This window comes from Sipha flava, unplaced genomic scaffold, assembly GCF_003268045.1.
Source record: "Sipha flava isolate LNK unplaced genomic scaffold, YSA_version1 50567_pilon_pilon, whole genome shotgun sequence".
Lineage (NCBI taxonomy): Eukaryota > Metazoa > Arthropoda > Insecta > Hemiptera > Aphididae > Sipha > Sipha flava.
This window is the reverse complement of record NW_020273401.1, coordinates 1-19,014: the sequence shown is the minus strand read 5'-3', so window position 1 is coordinate 19,014 and position 19,014 is coordinate 1. Positions and strand designations below refer to the sequence as shown.

The window sequence follows — 19,014 nt, the reverse complement described above, 5'->3', positions numbered from 1 at the left end:
TGGTCATATTTCCTTAAGAAAAACAATCCCATTTCCTAAGAATTTTTTCAAACAATAAACTTGAATGTTTTTTTTTCGAAATTTTTACGAAAATCAATTTTGATATTTATTCGAATAGAAAATGCACCTAAAATGAATACAATAAAACAACCCATGAATATTATTTTAACAAAGTTTTGATATATGTTATAAATATTTAAATGTATACCATTGATTTGAGTAAACCATAACGGAAATTTAAAACGAACAAAAGAATTTAGCACACGCTTTGATTTCAATATTTTATAAAATATAATATAAAATACTTTATATTAATAAAATACTTTAAGTGCATCAAGTTTTAAGACAAAACCGTCTTATAATATATTAATAATAATGAAGTGATGAAAACAGTTTTCGATTATTTTATGTCACAATTGTTAATAACATTATGCCATTATTTAGGAAGTAACGTTTAGGAAAATAAAAATTTTCTTTCATTTCACAATCGTACGAAGGTTAAAAAAAATAATAAAAAACCTTATAACCTTTCATTGTGAAAATTCCACCGGAAAACAGGTTATTATTATACAATAAACAATTACAATACATGAACTTGCACCTATATTTGTTCGAAATGACGTGTGCACACTACGACGACTTACAGTAATAATCGAAGAGAAGCCGTGCAGAAAATATTTGTAAAAAGAACTGTAGATGCGACCGTGATCATTACAACCCTAATCCTACCTAATTTACGCTGTAAACTCTGCCCATTCGATGTCCCGCACTCGTAATGTGTGCATCTAATTTAATTGATAGTTACGATTTTATTAAAAATCTAACTAAATACTCAATCGTTTTTGTTCCGAAAAGTGTTAAAAAACTAAAATTTTTAAGTGCTTTTTAACAAAAAAAAAAAAAATCGCCGTCCGTCTGGGGTCCAAAACCCCAAGACAAGACTTTGTGTAAGTATTTTAATTATACAAACCCATATACGTATAGTACCAAATCTATTACTAAACACCGTTAATATACTTATTATAATACGCTAATCACGTTACTCGGACATTGAACTGCGCACGCAATTCTAAACTCATAAATTGTCTTGCAATCATCACTTAATTAGTAGATAATATCAATTATTATCAACATGCATCCCACTGCCAAACAAAACAAAAACTCCGAAAGGAATAATAAATGTGTATCACCAATAAAAATAATTAATCAAAACCCTATACAAAAATCAAATTCTACTGAAATATCCGATGACGGTGTTTTTTAATTTTGACTGGGTAGAAGTAAATTCACCAAAAAAACATAAGCGTTCAAATCCTATTTCCAAAGGAAACTCTCCTAAATCTAAAAACATTAAAAATCAATCTAACACAAAATTTGTCACTGAAAATAGTTACTCTCTTCTCTCTCAAGTTGACAAAGATGATCAAATTGAGTCAATGGACGAAGACGTCCCAGCTCCATTAGAAAAAAAACCACCACCAATATTTATCAAAACCAAAATAAACGATTTTAGTTCTTTCTGCACTAATATAAAAAATAGAATCGAACCCACAGCCGAATTCACATGCAAAAGCACAACAAACGCCTTAAAACTTCAAACAGACACAATAAGTTCCTTTCGCTCAGTTATAAAATATCTAAAAGAATACAACGTTGATTTTTATACATATCAACTGAAAGACGAAAAAGCATACCGCATAGTGATCCGAAACTTACATCCATCAACAAAAATCGAATTTATCAAAGAAGAACTCGGAAAAAACGGTCATCTAGCACGTAAAATTACAAACGTTTTGCAAAATCTAACAAAAATTCCTTTACCATTATTTTTTATCGACCTCGAACCCGCTCTAAATAATAAAGACATTTTCTCGCTAACCTCACTTTGTTACACCAAAGTTAAAGTTGAAGCACCCAAAGCACGTAAACAATTACCGCAATGTATGAATTGTCAAAATTACGGACATACACGTCACTACTGCAACAGCAAGCCTCGTTGCGTACGCTGTAGCGAACAACACAGCTCTGAATCTTGTACCAAAAACAGAGATCTTCCGGCCAAATGTACACTATGTGGCGGGGACCATCCCGCAAATTACCGAGGCTGTGAAGTCTTCAAAAACCTACAAACTCAGGGAACCAAGCCGGATCGCCAAACTAATATATCAAATTCAATCAACAAATACTATGTAAATGAACACGTCTTGTCAAACACAAGTATAAACAATAACACAGGTCCAAATGTAAATATTGAATCATCGTATTCCAAAGTACTAAAAAATAAAACCAGTTCTAACAAAAATGACCAATGCCCGCCAAACCAAAGTACCAAGTCTATAAATAACCTAACATCACAATTGAATACATTCATAAACGACTTAAAATCCATTATAAACCCTCTTATAACTCTTTTAACTCAAGTAATTCGTCAAGTTCTTCTCAAAAATAATAATGTCAATTAACTCTAACGCCACACCTCCTTTATCGATAATTCTTTGGAATGCCAATGGATTAAAAAAACATGCAAACGAGCTATACTACTTTTTGCATAACAAAAACATTGATTTTGCTCTTATTTCCGAAACCCACCTGACAAAAAATACAAATTTTAAAATTAACGGTTATAAAATAATTTGTGCAGATCATCCTGACGGAACAGCGCACGCGGGTGCAGCTATCTTAATCAAATCTTCAACCCTTTACACCGAACTCCAAATCATAAATAAACCATATCTACAAGCTGTAAATATATCAATAAATTTCAACAACTGTATTCCTATAACTATATCATCCGTCTATTTCCCTCCCCCCAAACGTAACAATTTTGTAAGCTACCAAAACCAGCAAATTTCAGAACCTAAACTACAATCGTTTTTTCAAAAGCTAGGTAGCTCTTTTATCATTGGCGGCGATTTTAACTCGAAACATATCAGTTGGGGTAGTCGATACACTATATATATCGTAAAACTATAGCTAGTTGGTCTATATGTGTCACATCTGGCGTTGAGTCTAAGGCCAAAATATTTAGCATTTTTTACTTCTTCTACAATTACATTTAAAACTTTATCTGCCATCAGTGATATAAGCTCACGAATTATATGAGATGAAATATAATTAGATTTTCCACTAACTTTATTTCCATAATTATTTAAATGTTCCTTAAGGAATGGGTCAAATTTAGCTATTAATTCCATAATACCTAAAAAATTACCATTATGAGAATTACCTAATATTTCATTATCCCCAAAAAAAAGCTAAACCTCTTTGGCCAAACTGAATTACAGCTATAGTACGTTTTAAAATATTTCTCCAATATTGAACTTTTGTTTTATATTCTTTTACTAGTTGGCAATCAATTCGTTTTAATTCTACAGAACGATTGGAATAATCACATATTACATTTCTATGAGTAGTTGAATTCTCATGTTCAATAAGCCGTTCAGTAATATGATGCCAATCACTATAACCTTCCTTGCAAAGTAAATGTTTTGAAGTTTTAGCATAAAATTTACAAATATAACAGAATACGCTGACACCCGAGGGAGAATATATTAACCAAGTTCTTGGAACTGAGGTACCATTCATTTTTGTTATATAAAAATTATGTTTTTTTTAATTTACGAGAAATACCTCTTATCGATTTCTTGGACTCGTCTATAGCTTGAATATTTTGATTTGGAGGATGAAGTGTGAAGTATTCCCAAAAATTGTCCGTTATGGATAAAGGCCATAAAGCAATATCGTCAATGAAATTTTCAAAATTGATTTGTTTTATATCGTTATTAATTGTATTTAAATTATTATCGATTGGATTTTGATCATGTTTTTCAAGTTCATTTTCAAATAAACTTACCATAGATTGAGTCGTAGATTCTTCATTAATCGTTAGTTCATTTGATTTAACCTGGTTAGTAATATTTTCTGAATTTAAATTTTGTGAATTGACTAAAAAATAAAAAATAAATATAAATATTACATATATATACTTGAGTAATGAGTATTATTTAAAAACATAAAATAAGAGTATATATATTATTATTATTAGTAGCTATATTATTTCGTTTTTTTTTCTCGGACAATAATATATTTTATTATAAATTAGTTTGAACTACTTACTTTCTGAATTATCAATAATAAGTGATGGAGATGATTCTGTATTAATTTTAACAACATATTTATTTAAATTTCCACGTAACTTTTTAATTTCTTCTTCTTTTTTTTCTTTTAATTTTCTTTTGGCGGAGCTACTTAGATATTTTTTTGGTAACATTTTATACAAAATAAAATAATATAATATGTCGTTCGTTGGAATCATAAATCGCAACTGTACGTCTGTACATTTGTATTATTTGTCGACCACCACCAATTACGAGTAATGTACTCATAATAAAAATATATATATTATGTACAATGTTATCGGCGTTATCGCACATGGCTATAATGCGAGCTGTGTATTTATTATTATTTTTACCACAAAACAATATAAAATGGTGTGACTATAGTTATCATATTACGGGAAAAAGGTTGTATTATTATTCAGTTTATAAATAATACCATACGAATATTTCTAAGCTTATAGTCTATAGCTAAAAAATACAAACTACTGGTTTCTTAATTCTTGCACTATTATATAAACTATCATTGTATTTTTGTTTTATGTATATATTTTATTATGTCATTTGTCTTGTTATTATGTCTTAGACAAAAACAATAAAAAAAAAATTTATTTCGACAAAATAATATATTACAAAGTTAGTCATCAGTGGGCCCTTTGGCCACGTAGGCCCAGGACAAATGTCTATTTTGTCCGTGCGTAAATATGGCCCTGGTATTGCACTGTTTTTTTTTTCCGTCTGTATGATTCATTTATTCCTATTACGTACATTTCGGTACATTGCCACGAGATAAAATATGTTTTTGCCACTCCACCGCCGAATCTAATAATAAAACCACACAACTCATCGTAAGTTCCCTCTGCCGCTCGCTAACACGTGGTTTTTCGAAATCACTGGAGCGCGTTTTGTGTTCGTCGTAACGAGCACCGATGTGCCACGGACCCTTCAAATTTGCTGTTCGATGTTTACCTGCTATCCATGCATCTCGTTACGCTATGCGTGTGTTAGTTGTTGTTCAGATTTACTATAAGGCAGTGCTTCCCAAACTTTTTCGACTCAAGGCGCCCTTTTTGATCCAAGATTTTTTCAGGGCGCCCTTCTCTAAGTCATGACTAATCATAAGAAAAATGTTAGACCTGATAATATTTCATGACGGCGCGGCGCCCTTATACATATATTGCGCCGCACTAGGGCGCCGCGGCGCTCACTTTGGGAACCTATGCTATAAGGGTTTAAAAAGCAAATAAAGTATATTCGGCTATAGTATTAGTGGTGTGTATATGGAGAGTGGTCTGGAAATTATAACACCCCATCGGGTTATAACGTCATTATATTTCATTACGAGTACATAGAATATAAATTTTCTATCGTAACATATCAGAATACTAAATATGTAGAATTAATATTTGTATGTTCAGAGAACGTCTTCTGTAACCACCCGATAAACCATGAAAATAGACTTTTTAATAAATACTAAATCTTATCGATATTATTAGTTACGTTTTGGTACCTATCACACGATCTTAAAATGACAACTGATTGCTGAACTCTATCACACTTCATCTATTCATTACAATATTATGACTGTTTTGCGGCTATTGTATAAAACTTAACGTCAAATAATACGAGTTAGGCAATGAATAATAAAGTTGAATATACTATTATCTGTATTTTACATACTCTTTTTATTTCTCTCTCTCTCTCTCTCACACACACACATTCTCTCTATCGGCCCATCACTATTATTTATTGAATATAAAGTCAAAATCATCTACCATGAATGGTTTGTAGTACTTGAACTCGACAACATTTAAATTGAAGATTTATCATTTTTTATCCATCATTCATTGAAAAATATGAATTTATAAAATAAAACCAGGAATGAATATAACTAAATTTGTTTTAAATTTCCCCTTGATTAAAAAAAAATATCATCTCAAGTTAAATGTTTAAAGATTATTCAATAATTGTGATAAATTTATAATTTTTGTAGTTTTTATTTAATAAAATCTACAAGTATAAAATGTTATCAAGAATTCAGAATACCTGGATAAAATATTATTTTATCAATTTGTATAAAATGACCATGGTATAAATACCACGCACTGATATGGCATAATACATGACATGTATCAGTTACTTACAACAATTAAATAATAACAATTAAACATAAGATATGAAAACATAAACTATCAAAATAAAAATATATATTATTATGAAATATAAACTTTTTTGAGACTAAAATAGTTTATTATAATGAAATGAATCAATTTAATTAATAAAAATATATAATAATTAAATTATTCTAAAATATAATTTAACTACAAGTATACTTGTTTTTGAATAAAAAATAAAATAAAAATAATAATTAGAAATTTAATAAGTGATTTAAAGTTGTCGAAAATGTATATTTTACATTTTTTTATATCATATTGTAATTATATTTGTAGTAATATTTTATAATTTATATAGCTTATGTATTATATTTACTCTTTGTTATACATTGAGTAAAATAAATATAATAGCGAATGATATAGAGGAATGGAGGAGGCTGTGTGGAGCAGTGATGGGTCTTAATGGCCTATAATAACAAAAGAAGAAGAAGAAGAAGAAGAAAATAAATATAAATTTAATAAAAAAAAAAATACATATTTTGAGTTTTTTGTTGAGAAAAAAAAAAATCTTTATATTATATACTCAACGTTGTTAATTTAATTATTTGACATCAATGTAGTTGATTGGGTTTGTATTATCATAATATGCCAATATAACTTATATTTGTTAGGAATATTGTTGATACATGTAATTATGATTTTATTGTATTTTATTAAATCAGTATAATATTTCAATAGCCAAACGGAATGGTTTAAATCACCATGTATAAAAATACCTATTAATTGGTAATCGGACACATATGATAATTTTAAAGAGATATTTTTATAAATTCCCCGTAGTTTTCGAAATCTAATATAATATCATATAATACAATCATTAATGTAAGCTGAGCTACGCTCTGAATAAATACGCGCTTTCTTTTTCTATTTTTTTTTTCTTTCAACCCAATGATTCATTACAGCTATATTCAACTCTTCAAGTTATCACACTACAATACTGTGTATAAGAAAGCAAGTGAAACGAGTTTAGAATTTGAGTATTTTTCTTTAATTGTTTTGTTCATTGAAAAATATTAATACATTGAAAACGTAAACATTTTGTTTATGTACAATGCGTTTAAATTAGTGTGGGATATTCTTAATTCTTTGTGCGTGCAATGAAAAATTATATGGAATGGTTGAAGTCCACAAACTTTAAAATGTAGGTGTACAAAAATAGCACGTGTATTATACAAAATGCACAACTATAAATAAAAAATTTAAAAAAAAAAAAACAATACGTGAAACAGTACGTTTGTTACCCTTCGATATGCAAAAAAGTCTTGTTTAATATATTTTTAACATAGTTTTCATCATGAATGTTGGAACAAGTGAATTATGCAAAGACGGTTATGAATTAGTAATTTTTTAAGCTATAATTTTCGTGAAAAACAATACACCACTACGTATACACTGCTATCGCTTAAAAAAATGTATTACGGCTGTGTTTCATAGCAACAGATATACGTTTTAACGATTGCTAGCGCATTACAGTAATCATCGATATTACTTTAAACGATTCAAAACCACAATCATCATATTACATATTGAATTACATTAACTCAGAATTAATATTGTAATTGCAGTGGGCACATAGTGAGTGATCAATTTACATACATAATCATCATTACATAACGCGACCCCTTGAATTATCTTATTCAAATATACACCCGTATGTCATACATGCCCGAGACTTTAATTCATTCCTACTAGGAACGGACCTGTCATGCCATACCTATGCGCTATACACATTACGTATTCATGTATTCACAAGCTATTTTATCTGTGGAGTACTCGGTGTAGATTGTAGCTTCTTACCTGACCCTGGAAATTAAATCCCACGGTAAATTGATTCCAGGAACTCATTTCCTGGATGATATTTCGTTTCTATTACACTTTTTCCCATATAGAGTACATATACGTATGTATATGTCGCATCCACATAGTGAAATCATTCATTTCATGAACTGGATATTCAGATAGTAAAACTCGTCCTGATGATGAATTTCGACGAAAATACATTTATGGACATCCATTTCATGAAACAGATGACCGTTTCAATAAATAATTATATTATATCATAGTATTATAACTACTCTTCTATATTGTTTTATGAACAATAAAATAACAATTATATCATATTACATTACATTATTTTTTATTTTTTTTTCCTAAACTATCGTATATTTTATTTTATTATATAAACAGTTATATTTTAACAAAATAATTAATTTATTGATTTTAACATTTATTTGTTTTTACATGACGGTTGAATGACATCGACTGTTACATACCTAGCATATTATTTCTAAAACATGCACACCTACTTGATTGGCAAGAAATTTTTGCCTTACACGAACAAGACAAAATTCCTTGTTCTCCTGAATTTTTTTTAATCATTTCGCATTGCATTTGATTTGGCCTTTGGACAACAACGGTCCGAGCAAAAACACTCGAAACGGCGTTTAAAATGTTCTCATGGCCTTCACCTGTTGTGATTATATATACTACTCTACCGTGAGATATCGGATCTATAAATTTCTCATACGACCGACGATATTTGTGTAATAATTCACTTTAAAACCCGACGCCCACATAAATTTACGATTTTCGTCCGTCCACGAAAGCAGAAAACCAATATAATTTTTACAGTATAAATAAATATTTGCACTCATATTATAATATTTATATTTATCATATTATATTATATTATTACTCACATTATATTATGTTTTGGTTTTTAGTTTTTCTTTTTTTAACAATTTGCTGTCGGTGTTGAATTTTAAATTTGTATTCGTTTGTAAATGAGTGGAATGAAAAATACTCCTTTTTTCCTTCACGAAATGCGATTGTTATTGAAATATTAATAAACTTAAAAACTTTCCATAGATTCGAAATTGAACTCTTAAATATTTTCTTCTGTATATTCCATTTAATTTCATATCTTACTATCTGCTATTTAAATTGAATCTCATCAGGTGAATTGTTGGAAAAGTTTGACTGCTATCGAAGATGACGAAATATCAATAACTCACTAAATGTAATGGGTTGATTTATTTTCCTCCAAAAACGAGATACCGTTTTCCTTCAAAAAATAAAAGAATAAAATTCTATAAACGTAATATAAATCTAAAACGTTTTATCACATAAAACAGAATTTGATTTATTGTGGGTTAGGCCGTTCTAGTTCTATGCGCCTTCAATATAGTCTTATTGATACGAGTATATCGTATATTTATTTGTCTGTCTCACTCAATGAGTGTAATCATAATAATAAGTGATAAATTATGATACACAATATAACAATATAAGTATATACGTATGTTATATATACGTATCTTTAATAATCGTAATCAAAAATACAATATTAAGTTATCGACTGTTATAAACTGCAAGTGTTGTCGGACACTTGAACTAGCGTTTTTCTCTAGCCGATAAGAACGCGTCCAGAATTTAATCAACCGATATGCGTAAAATGTGATCCTACAACAACAGCTAAAACATTGGAGGATAATAGACATAATTTTAGTCAAAAATAATGTGGACAAAAATGGAAACCAACCTTTTTTTTTGGTGGAAAATGGACAGTAGAGTAAAACGGTATCTCGTTTTTTTGGAGGAAAATGGCTACGGCCAATGTAATGATAAGCTACATTAACACAGAACATTTGGGTTATTATTCCTAGAACAGAAAATTTGAATCTCTCATAAATATCATGTATCACAGAGAAGATTAAAATTTAAAGGTCTAACTATCTTCAATTCTGGTATACGATTTCCACCGTACAAGGAAATTGCAGACAACATTTAAAATATATTTCGGATGACGTATATGACATATGTAACAAGCTTTAGCAATTTAGGTATGTATTATATTATAATAATTCCGATTTCGTTGCCATAAAATATTATTTCATATTTTATGTTGTACTTGACATATTATATTCAACATCAAAGATTTAAATATTAATGTACCTATAAATAAATAATAATAATTAACGAACATGAGTTATCAATTTTGTGAACAAGACTAATTTTTGGTATCAAAACAGTATTACACAGACCATTCATTGCTTGAATTTAAATTAAAAAAAAAATTGTTTACTATTAATTTTATATTTTTGTAATTGAAAATATTTTTATGTTTTTACGAAAAAATTGTTTTTTTTTTTGCCATATAAGAAATATTGTTCGATACCTATTATGTGATATTATTTTAATAATTAAATGTATTACTAATGCGTATATTTAAATGTATTTATAAATGTAAAATTTAAGAACATAATGATTAGTGTTAAAAATAAACAATCAAATTATAAATATTAAATCAATAAATTTTATTTTCAAATCAGTAGAAAATATAATTAATTATTTTTTTTCCGAGCGAATAATACTTGAATGTATAAAAAAAATAAAAACGTATTTAAGTTATTTGATAAAAACATTTATTTTAATATAATCAATTTAGATTATAGTTTATAACATTTGTTTTAAAAATGATATTTTTATCCCAATAATTATTCAACAATGAACTAGTATGTAGCATAGATTATAGATTTCAGTGTTGAAATTAATATTTTATTTATGAAATTATTGATCTAAAAACTATGATAATTTTGAAACATATAAATATTCTTTATGTAAATTTGAATAATTAGTTGAACAACTATTTTGTAAAGTAATTTCAAAACACATATATGATCCATATATTTTTTAAATTATCCGTATTGTACGAAGACGTACAGAAAATTATACATTTAAACTTCTCATGATTATTTATTAAAGTTCTTCAAAATAAATATTATTTTTGTGATTTTTTTTTACGATCAGCTAAACATGTTTTTTAGCCTAAAATGTTAAAGAAGTGAAGTATAAAAGATCAAAGTATACGACAAATATATGTGGTCATTATAAGGTTTGTCATGCTTCAACCCAAGATTAATTTCCTTGAGTTTCCATAATTTATTCGCTTACATTTTTAATTATCTAAAAGTCACAAACACTAATAAATCACCTTATTCACACGTAAAACAAACAATGTTTAAATGCAAATTATTGTCTCCATTAAAATGTGATACCCTTTTGTTATGGAATATGATTTATCATTTTAAATATTCGGTTCAACTATAGAATAATTATCGTTAAAAAAAATAATTGTATATAACAAAATAATATATGCTATTATCAGTTATTGGCGATCTTTCATCATGAACAGACGTGCATTGCGCTCGTCCGCTATCATATTTTGTATTTTACTAATGAATCTATATAAATTATTTTTAAATCCAAACATGTTCGGAATATTTCTAAACGCAATTTTTCTTTATCATCATCATCATCGTTTATAAAAACCAATAACAAAAAGGCAAAGTTTTGTCACATAAAATTGTTAAACCTCTCTCCCCGAGAACTTTTTATTTTATCAAGAGGTGTTAAGATAATTTAGTTTACAAGTATCTAACCAATAGTGAAAATATCGAATTCTACTTATACTTGCCTAAACAGTTTAAACTATACATCCTGGTACCTCCAACCATCCATTACTACTCAAAAAAAAACAGCTCAAATCAGAAACAATAACAATCATACGTCAATATCATATTACAAACGAAACACAATCAGCTACGCCCAAAAATTGGATTTCTAAATTTATCAACGATTTTAGAGTGTTAATTAAACCATAACTACTCCTCTTAACAACAGTTTTAAAAAATCTTCTCCCTTCTTCTATTTCTATACTTTTTCTTTGAAATTAAATAATTAAAAAGTTCTATAATTATTAATTTCTCTTATTTTCACTCCCGTAAAAAAAAAAAATAATATCATCACTCTTTTACGCTCGGTTAAAATTAATTTAACTTGATTAATTGAATTATATCCCTTATTAATATTACCTTCTCATCGCATATATTATTTATTTTTGTATATTAGAAAAAATATACAGTGCTTATCATAAACTTGCTTGGTAAATTATTTGCCGTTTAAACAAAGATATTTATTTGTTAAGACAGTTTGCAGTTAGACAGTTAGACTGTCAGTTGTTTTAGATTTTTACTGTTTTTATATTTCCAAAGTAAGGATGGTAATTGCATTATATCTCCTTGTTGCCTGGTAAAGCTATGAAAACAGGGTCTATGACTTTCACGGAATCGTTATGAAACCATCGCTTCGGAAAGTTTATACTTGAGCAATATAGGTACACAATTTTAGTTCGAAACTATTCGGTGATACGCCATTAAACCCAGGAAACCATAGTGCACAGTCTTTTAAGATGTCTCATTGATGTCTCAAAACTCTAGTTATCTATGAATAATAAACTGATTACAAAATTATTGGAAGTACAGCAAAATTATATTAATAGACGTGCACCATGATAAATCATAAGATTTTCCAGATTTTCATCAAGTCCATTTATTTTCTATTCACATATTAAACTGTTATTATATAACATTACACCATCATAATGGAAATAATAATGATTATTTTACACAAATATTTAATTTGATTACTTAAGAAGTTTTTTATTTTTTTTAATTAAAAATATTCAAGTTTTGTTTAATAACCAAAGAGTTAATTTACATATTAAAAATATAAATAATTAAAATGAAATTTCAATTTATGTAAATAATTTTTTATTTATTTATAAATTATAAGTAACCGAGGAGTGATTAAAAAAAAACCCGTTTTTATAAACTCCGAAGTGGAATTTCAATAAAATAAATTACAAACCGTCAGTGTCTTAAGACACAAAATTAACTTTAAATTATATTAAGAGTTTATTTACAGTTTATTCACAGTTTATTGTGAAATAACTCTCCATAAGATTTTTCATCGAATGAAATTATACGTATAAAAGTTTTATATTTCCACAAATATTTGAAATTTTAATAAGATTGTGAGTCGAATATTTAAACAAAAATATAATTTTCTGATTTTTGTTCAAATTTAATTTTAACTTTTTATTTAACTATACTTATACATGAACTTAAATTATATCGGTAAATTTTTATCTGATCTCTTGTTAGTTAAATTTACAGTACATAACAGTGAATGTAAATTTCGATGCACGTTTTTTTTTTTTGTAAACAGTTCTAAATATTTACGAATTGCTTGGTAGCTATAGTTATTTATTGAAAATGATAAACGATCAGTGACTTATTTTTTTCTAAAATTTACAATGTATTAATAATCAAAACATTAGAAGAGGTAAACTTAAAAATACAGATTTTTGTTGAGTACCGTACACTTGTACAAACAATACGAATTGAAACAGTTAAAGTACTAATATCCAAATCGTTTTTACTCATTAATAACAATATATATCCGGTATATATACTCTTATTGCGCTATTAGAAAGAATATAGACGTTGAAACAGTTTTTAGACAGATTTTTCATATTTTCATTACAAAAAAAGGTATTTTATTTTTTATAACATGGTGATTTTAATTATTATCGATTGAGGTATTTGTAAATTATTATAGTATAAGTATATAAAAATTCATATCATTAAAATAAACAATGGGTTTTCTGTTTTTTATTTCAACCCAATATTTTTATTTTTTTTTTTTTTTTTGTAATTCCTATTTTATATTTCGTTTTTAAAAATCACCGCTTTAATTGAATGTAGTAAAATATTTCTTAGTCAACGGAAGTTAACTCAACTAGTATAATACTATTATTTCATTTATCAAAAAAAAAAAAATAAAAAAAATACTATTGATATTTTACTTCATATATTAATATAATTTCATTATTTTATAACGTGACAACCATTTTATTATATTCATGTATCAGAATAATTCTCTTTAGAATTAAATATTTACAATTATTTAAAGCTTGCGAATAAATAGTATGGGCGGTAGTAGTAGTGAACTTAATGGTGAATTACACTTTTCTCTATTATAAATCTTTATTTTTAAAATAATTAATAAACCTTCGTCACAGTAGTGGCGCTGAACTAAAAAAAATGCAGTATGGCGAATATTAAATTTTAATAGTACCTACCCACCAACCAATTGTTGTAAACGGGGGGGGGGGGACTGAAACCCTACCGTAATATTGTACTCAAAATTGATATTAATACATAATTAAAATTATATCTATTTTCATATTGTGACATCAATAATTTATGATATAGCCGATATAACTGTTCACTTTATATATTAAATAATATTTATTTTTAAGTCTCCCTCCTCACCAATAAGTCCTAGGTCCACTACCATTATTTATATTAATATTAAAATATATCACGTTCATACTGATCAGTTTTAGGCAATGTAATAGGCATTATTATGCATTTATGCAGTAAAACAAATTATTTACCCCGCACCCAGGGGCGTCAGTCGTTTCCACCAAAAAATTTGATTTTCGTTTCCGCCAAATCTATTTCTACACAACTGTCTAAATTATAGTTTGAGAACCATTTAGAGTTACCTAGGAGCCTCCACGGAGAGGCAATTCTTATTGACCCCCTAAAAATTGTTTGATTTAATTTTCGGATTCATATTTTTGAACTTCAATTTAATTTTATAATTAAATTTGTATTTATATATATAGCTAAATATTTCTTATAATTTTATTAATTATTTATTATTTGTTATTTCAAATAATTGTTGCATACTTTTTTAAAAAACGTAATTCTTAAAAATGTTTTATTTTTATATTCTTCTGTTGCGTTTTTTGTATTTATTAATCGTTTTTTATATATTACATCCTACAGAATAATGTATAAAATATATATAAATATAAATTCTAATATATTCAATAAATACGTATATTATTCAGTGAATAATATTCACAATTCACACTGCTATGTTGTCAGAGTACTGACATATTCGACCACAGAACTCCAATCCCGATAACACAGACACTAACTACGCATGATATAGCTTATAACCAGGTCTCGGGAGTTGTCTCGAGAATTTGCTTATTTTTATGAATTGACTTAAAATGTAGGAGAGTGCTATAGAAGTGTATGTCAAGTTAAAACACGTACAATTATGAAATTTGAAAGTGCATTTTTTTTTTTGCTTTTTTCAGCAATTTTTCAAGAAAATGCTTATTTCCAGTTTTTCTGATTGTTTTTGCTTATTTGATCAGTTTTTTTTACGTTTTTATAGCTTTCTCCAGCAAAGTCGTTTTCGATACAATTAAAATTAAAAATAATTCTTATCTATCTACGTTGTCACGTAGTTCGTCGCCGTTCTAGGTATCGTTGTAGGGTTAACAAAAATATTCCAACGCTGAAAATAGAACTGAGTGTCAAACGTCAGGATGATCAAGAACAGAGAGAACAGTTTACATTTTATTTTTCAGAAAAATCCCTTAGAAAATTCATAACATCCTTAAAATCTTGAAAATAAAGATTTATTTTTATTTTTTTTTAATTTTTTAGTTAGAACTTTATACTTTTTTTATTTTTTTTAATAAATATTTTTGCTTAATTTTAAATTTTTTAAATGCCTATTTTAGTGCTTATAATAATGTTTTTGAACACTTATTTTAATGATTTTAAGTGATATAAGTCTCGAGCCTTGGTTATGACTTATAATATTATATAGTTCGATTTATATTAATTTAAAATGTGTGGAAATTATTGAACGTAAAATCAATTATCTTTTATATATTTTCAATATAAAATGATGGCTTATCCCGAATCTCGATATATATCGATAATCGATAAAATTAGAGATAAACAAGGGGTTCTCAAACGCCATCACAATAATATAAGTAGAAATAGATTTGGCGGAAAGAAAAATCGAACCTTTTCGTTTTGGTGGAAACGAAAATCAAGTTTTTTGGCAGAAACGATGACCACCCGCACCCAGTACCCACTCACCACATAATTCACTATGGCAATCGCCATACTTGGATATAGGGATCGGCGCCATTGCGGCACAGTGTTAGTTCATTGAGTGTTAATGAAATATTCAATCATAATAAATATTTATCCGGAGTATAAAATTAAGGATTACGATGTATTGATATTGACAAAAATAGCAAACGAACAAATTGCATTACTTATCAAATAGTACATTTCTATAAAAAGTTAAAATATACTTTATTGAGTACTTAGTCAAAATTTTAAAAATATTTCCGCAAAATCAATTTTAAAATATAATTTTATTGTTTTTATAAGGTTTTAATTAATGTTTCTTATAAGTGAACAAAAAAATATTTTTAACTATTTTTGTTTTTTACGATATTTAATAAAAAAAAAATTAAAAAATGTTGTAATTTCAAAGTTATTCATAGGATGCTGTGATTTTCCACATATTTACGTTCAAATAATTATGATCGTGAGCATTTGTGTTTTGATAATAATATGCACCTGTTCCCCTGATTCAATGTTAATATATGTTTTGAAAATATGTTACCATAAATATGTTTTATGTTTAAATTTTAAGTACATTTAGCGCATTCAGTGCTGGACAAAATAATGTTTATAATAATAAATGTATTGTTCAATAAATATTGATATGTTTGAATTACCTCAATTTTCTATAGTTATTTTGTTTCTACACATAATATACATAATTGTAGCCATAATATATAAAACGTTTTCTGTCCCACGTAATTCAAATTTTTATGATTTATTGTAATTATTACTATAAGACTAAATTTATTCACGTATATTGTACAATATAATAATATATGCTTATTATGTAAACAAACAGGATAAAATTATTGAGAATGGATGTAATCTTGATTAGTTTTTAAAATTACACTGTCGAGCAAATCAAACTCGAGACATACAAACAGTGCCACAAAAACCGCAGGGGCAACAGGGGCAATGTCCCTGTAAAAAAGCCTCTTGTGGTTGATTTCGGGGTCCCACCTCCCTCTAAATAATTTCATTATGATAAATTACATAAAAATTATTTGATGCATTGATTCTTATAATTATATGATTGTATATTTTTATTATTTTTATTAATTACAATTTTATCAGAACGGGGCCCTCTGGATCGCACATTTATATACTATAAGCTATACTATTATAAATAATATATTATAGTGTTATGCAATAAGTTATTTTTATACATACCATTGGGATTCCCGAAATAATTATTGTAATCGCTGTTCGTGGCATATTTATATAGGCATGTAGCGAGCTAGACTTCGCCCCCCCATTATTGCTTGTCCGACTGTCTGAGTGACGATATTCTCATAGTCTCATCGTTTTCACGTCTCAAAAATATTATACCTAATTATTTATTAGTAAGGCTCGGAACTTTATGCGCTAAAAAATACTAAAATATGCGGTATAATATGCAGTAAAAAATTGAAAAATAATTGCTTAAAAAATAATAAACTGACTACTGACTAATGTACACTGTACAATGAAGTCGCTTGCATGCAGATGTACGCAGTATTATTACGAACAAAAATAATATTGTGTACAAGCCAATAATCTAATGTTTAAACATAATTGTTTACGAATTACCTATGGTTATATAATTTGTTTATGTCATGTTACAAAATATTAATACAGTAGTGAATTTGTACAAAAATAAATACGGGGCAGCGATTGTCACTATGACGAGTACTCGGTACTATAAAGATTATAATATTATTGTTAAGCACATTGGAAGCTGGATCAATACAAATAATAGCCGTTAATGAATTTATTTATTTTGTCAAATGTTATAAAACTTAGAATTTTAGCTGTCATATGTCTAATATTATATTATTAAACTATAAATTTTTTTAAACAATTTTGTTAAATCTATGAAATATGCATATAAATGTTCTTAAACCTAAAATATGCGAATTGGTACAAAAAGTAATAAAGTATGCAAAATTATGCAACAAAAATTTTTATATCTGAAATATATGTACATACTATGAATCGAATTTGTATCGAATTAGAATTTCAATATGCACTTTCTAGACAAATATGCAAATGCCTAAAGTTCCGAGTCTTGGTTATTGGTAAATAGTAATCTTGCGGGTTTTAGAAATTATATCAACCTTAATGCAGTATTTAAGCGAAGCTGCTAAAAGAAAACGAAAAATAGAAAAAGAAAATGAAACAAAAAAAATCGCTGGATTTTCCGCTCAGGGCCCCGTAAATTAATTGTGTCCAGGTCCCCAAGAATCCTAATTGCGGCACTGCATACAAACTATTATTACTGAAAATCCCTAATTTCAAAAATTAGAAGTCAGTATAATATATATGAATTTTTATTGAAAATCTAGGTGAATTTATTGTAAAAAATTAAAATCACTTGATGTTTATCTTACCCGTTGAAAATGAAATACAATAGTTCATTATGCGTATTTAATAAAATTAAAATCCACAAAATATATATAAATTCAAACCGTTATAAAATCTAATTAAAAATCAAGTTTAATGATTATTATAAGTCTATCAAAACAGAGTAGCTCGTAAAATATTCCGAATAAATAATATATTTTATCAGAATTTATAAATATTAGATATTTCAATATCTCCTATGTTTATGTTTTTGGAAGTATTTTTGTGATATATAAATTATAAATATAGATTTTTAGATTTTTGTATATTTTTACTATAATAAAATAAATTAATAACAGTTTTTTTTCTTTTTTTTTGAAGGTATGTACTTCTAATAAAAATATTCTCATAAATATAGTCAAAATGAAATGTAATTGTTATAAAATAAAATTGCCTAAAACTAAAACTAATATTAAATGGGATATATTAGTATTACAAAACACACACACACACACACACACACACACACACACACACACACACACA

At 27.1% G+C, this 19,014-nt stretch overlaps 1 protein-coding gene across 1 annotated transcript; it reads right to left on the bottom strand.

The window, feature by feature from the left end:
• Positions 1 to 3,277: 3,277 nt before the first annotated feature.
• Positions 3,278 to 16,159, bottom strand: LOC112690461. Its single transcript, XM_025564476.1, has 3 exons — positions 16,108 to 16,159; positions 4,117 to 4,152; positions 3,278 to 3,945 (listed from the first exon to the last, which is right to left on the bottom strand). The coding sequence occupies exons 1-3, from the start codon at positions 16,157 to 16,159 to the stop codon at positions 3,602 to 3,604; spliced, it is 432 nt and encodes a 143-aa protein (XP_025420261.1). The 3' UTR covers positions 3,278 to 3,601.
• Between the last annotated feature and the right edge of the window lie 2,855 nt (positions 16,160 to 19,014).

Excerpts from the sequence above, each read along its gene's own strand:
- LOC112690461 (XM_025564476.1), bottom strand. The coding sequence starts at position 16,159 with ATGGCGCCGATCCCTATATCCAAGTATGGCGATTGCCATAGTGAATTA. Across the intron at positions 4,153-16,107 it reads TTGCCATAGTGAATTATGTG|AATCATCTCCATCACTTATT; the intron begins GTGAGTGGGTAC and ends AAATTAATACAG. Across the intron at positions 3,946-4,116 it reads TATTATTGATAATTCAGAAA|TCAATTCACAAAATTTAAAT; the intron begins GTAAGTAGTTCA and ends TTTATTTTTTAG.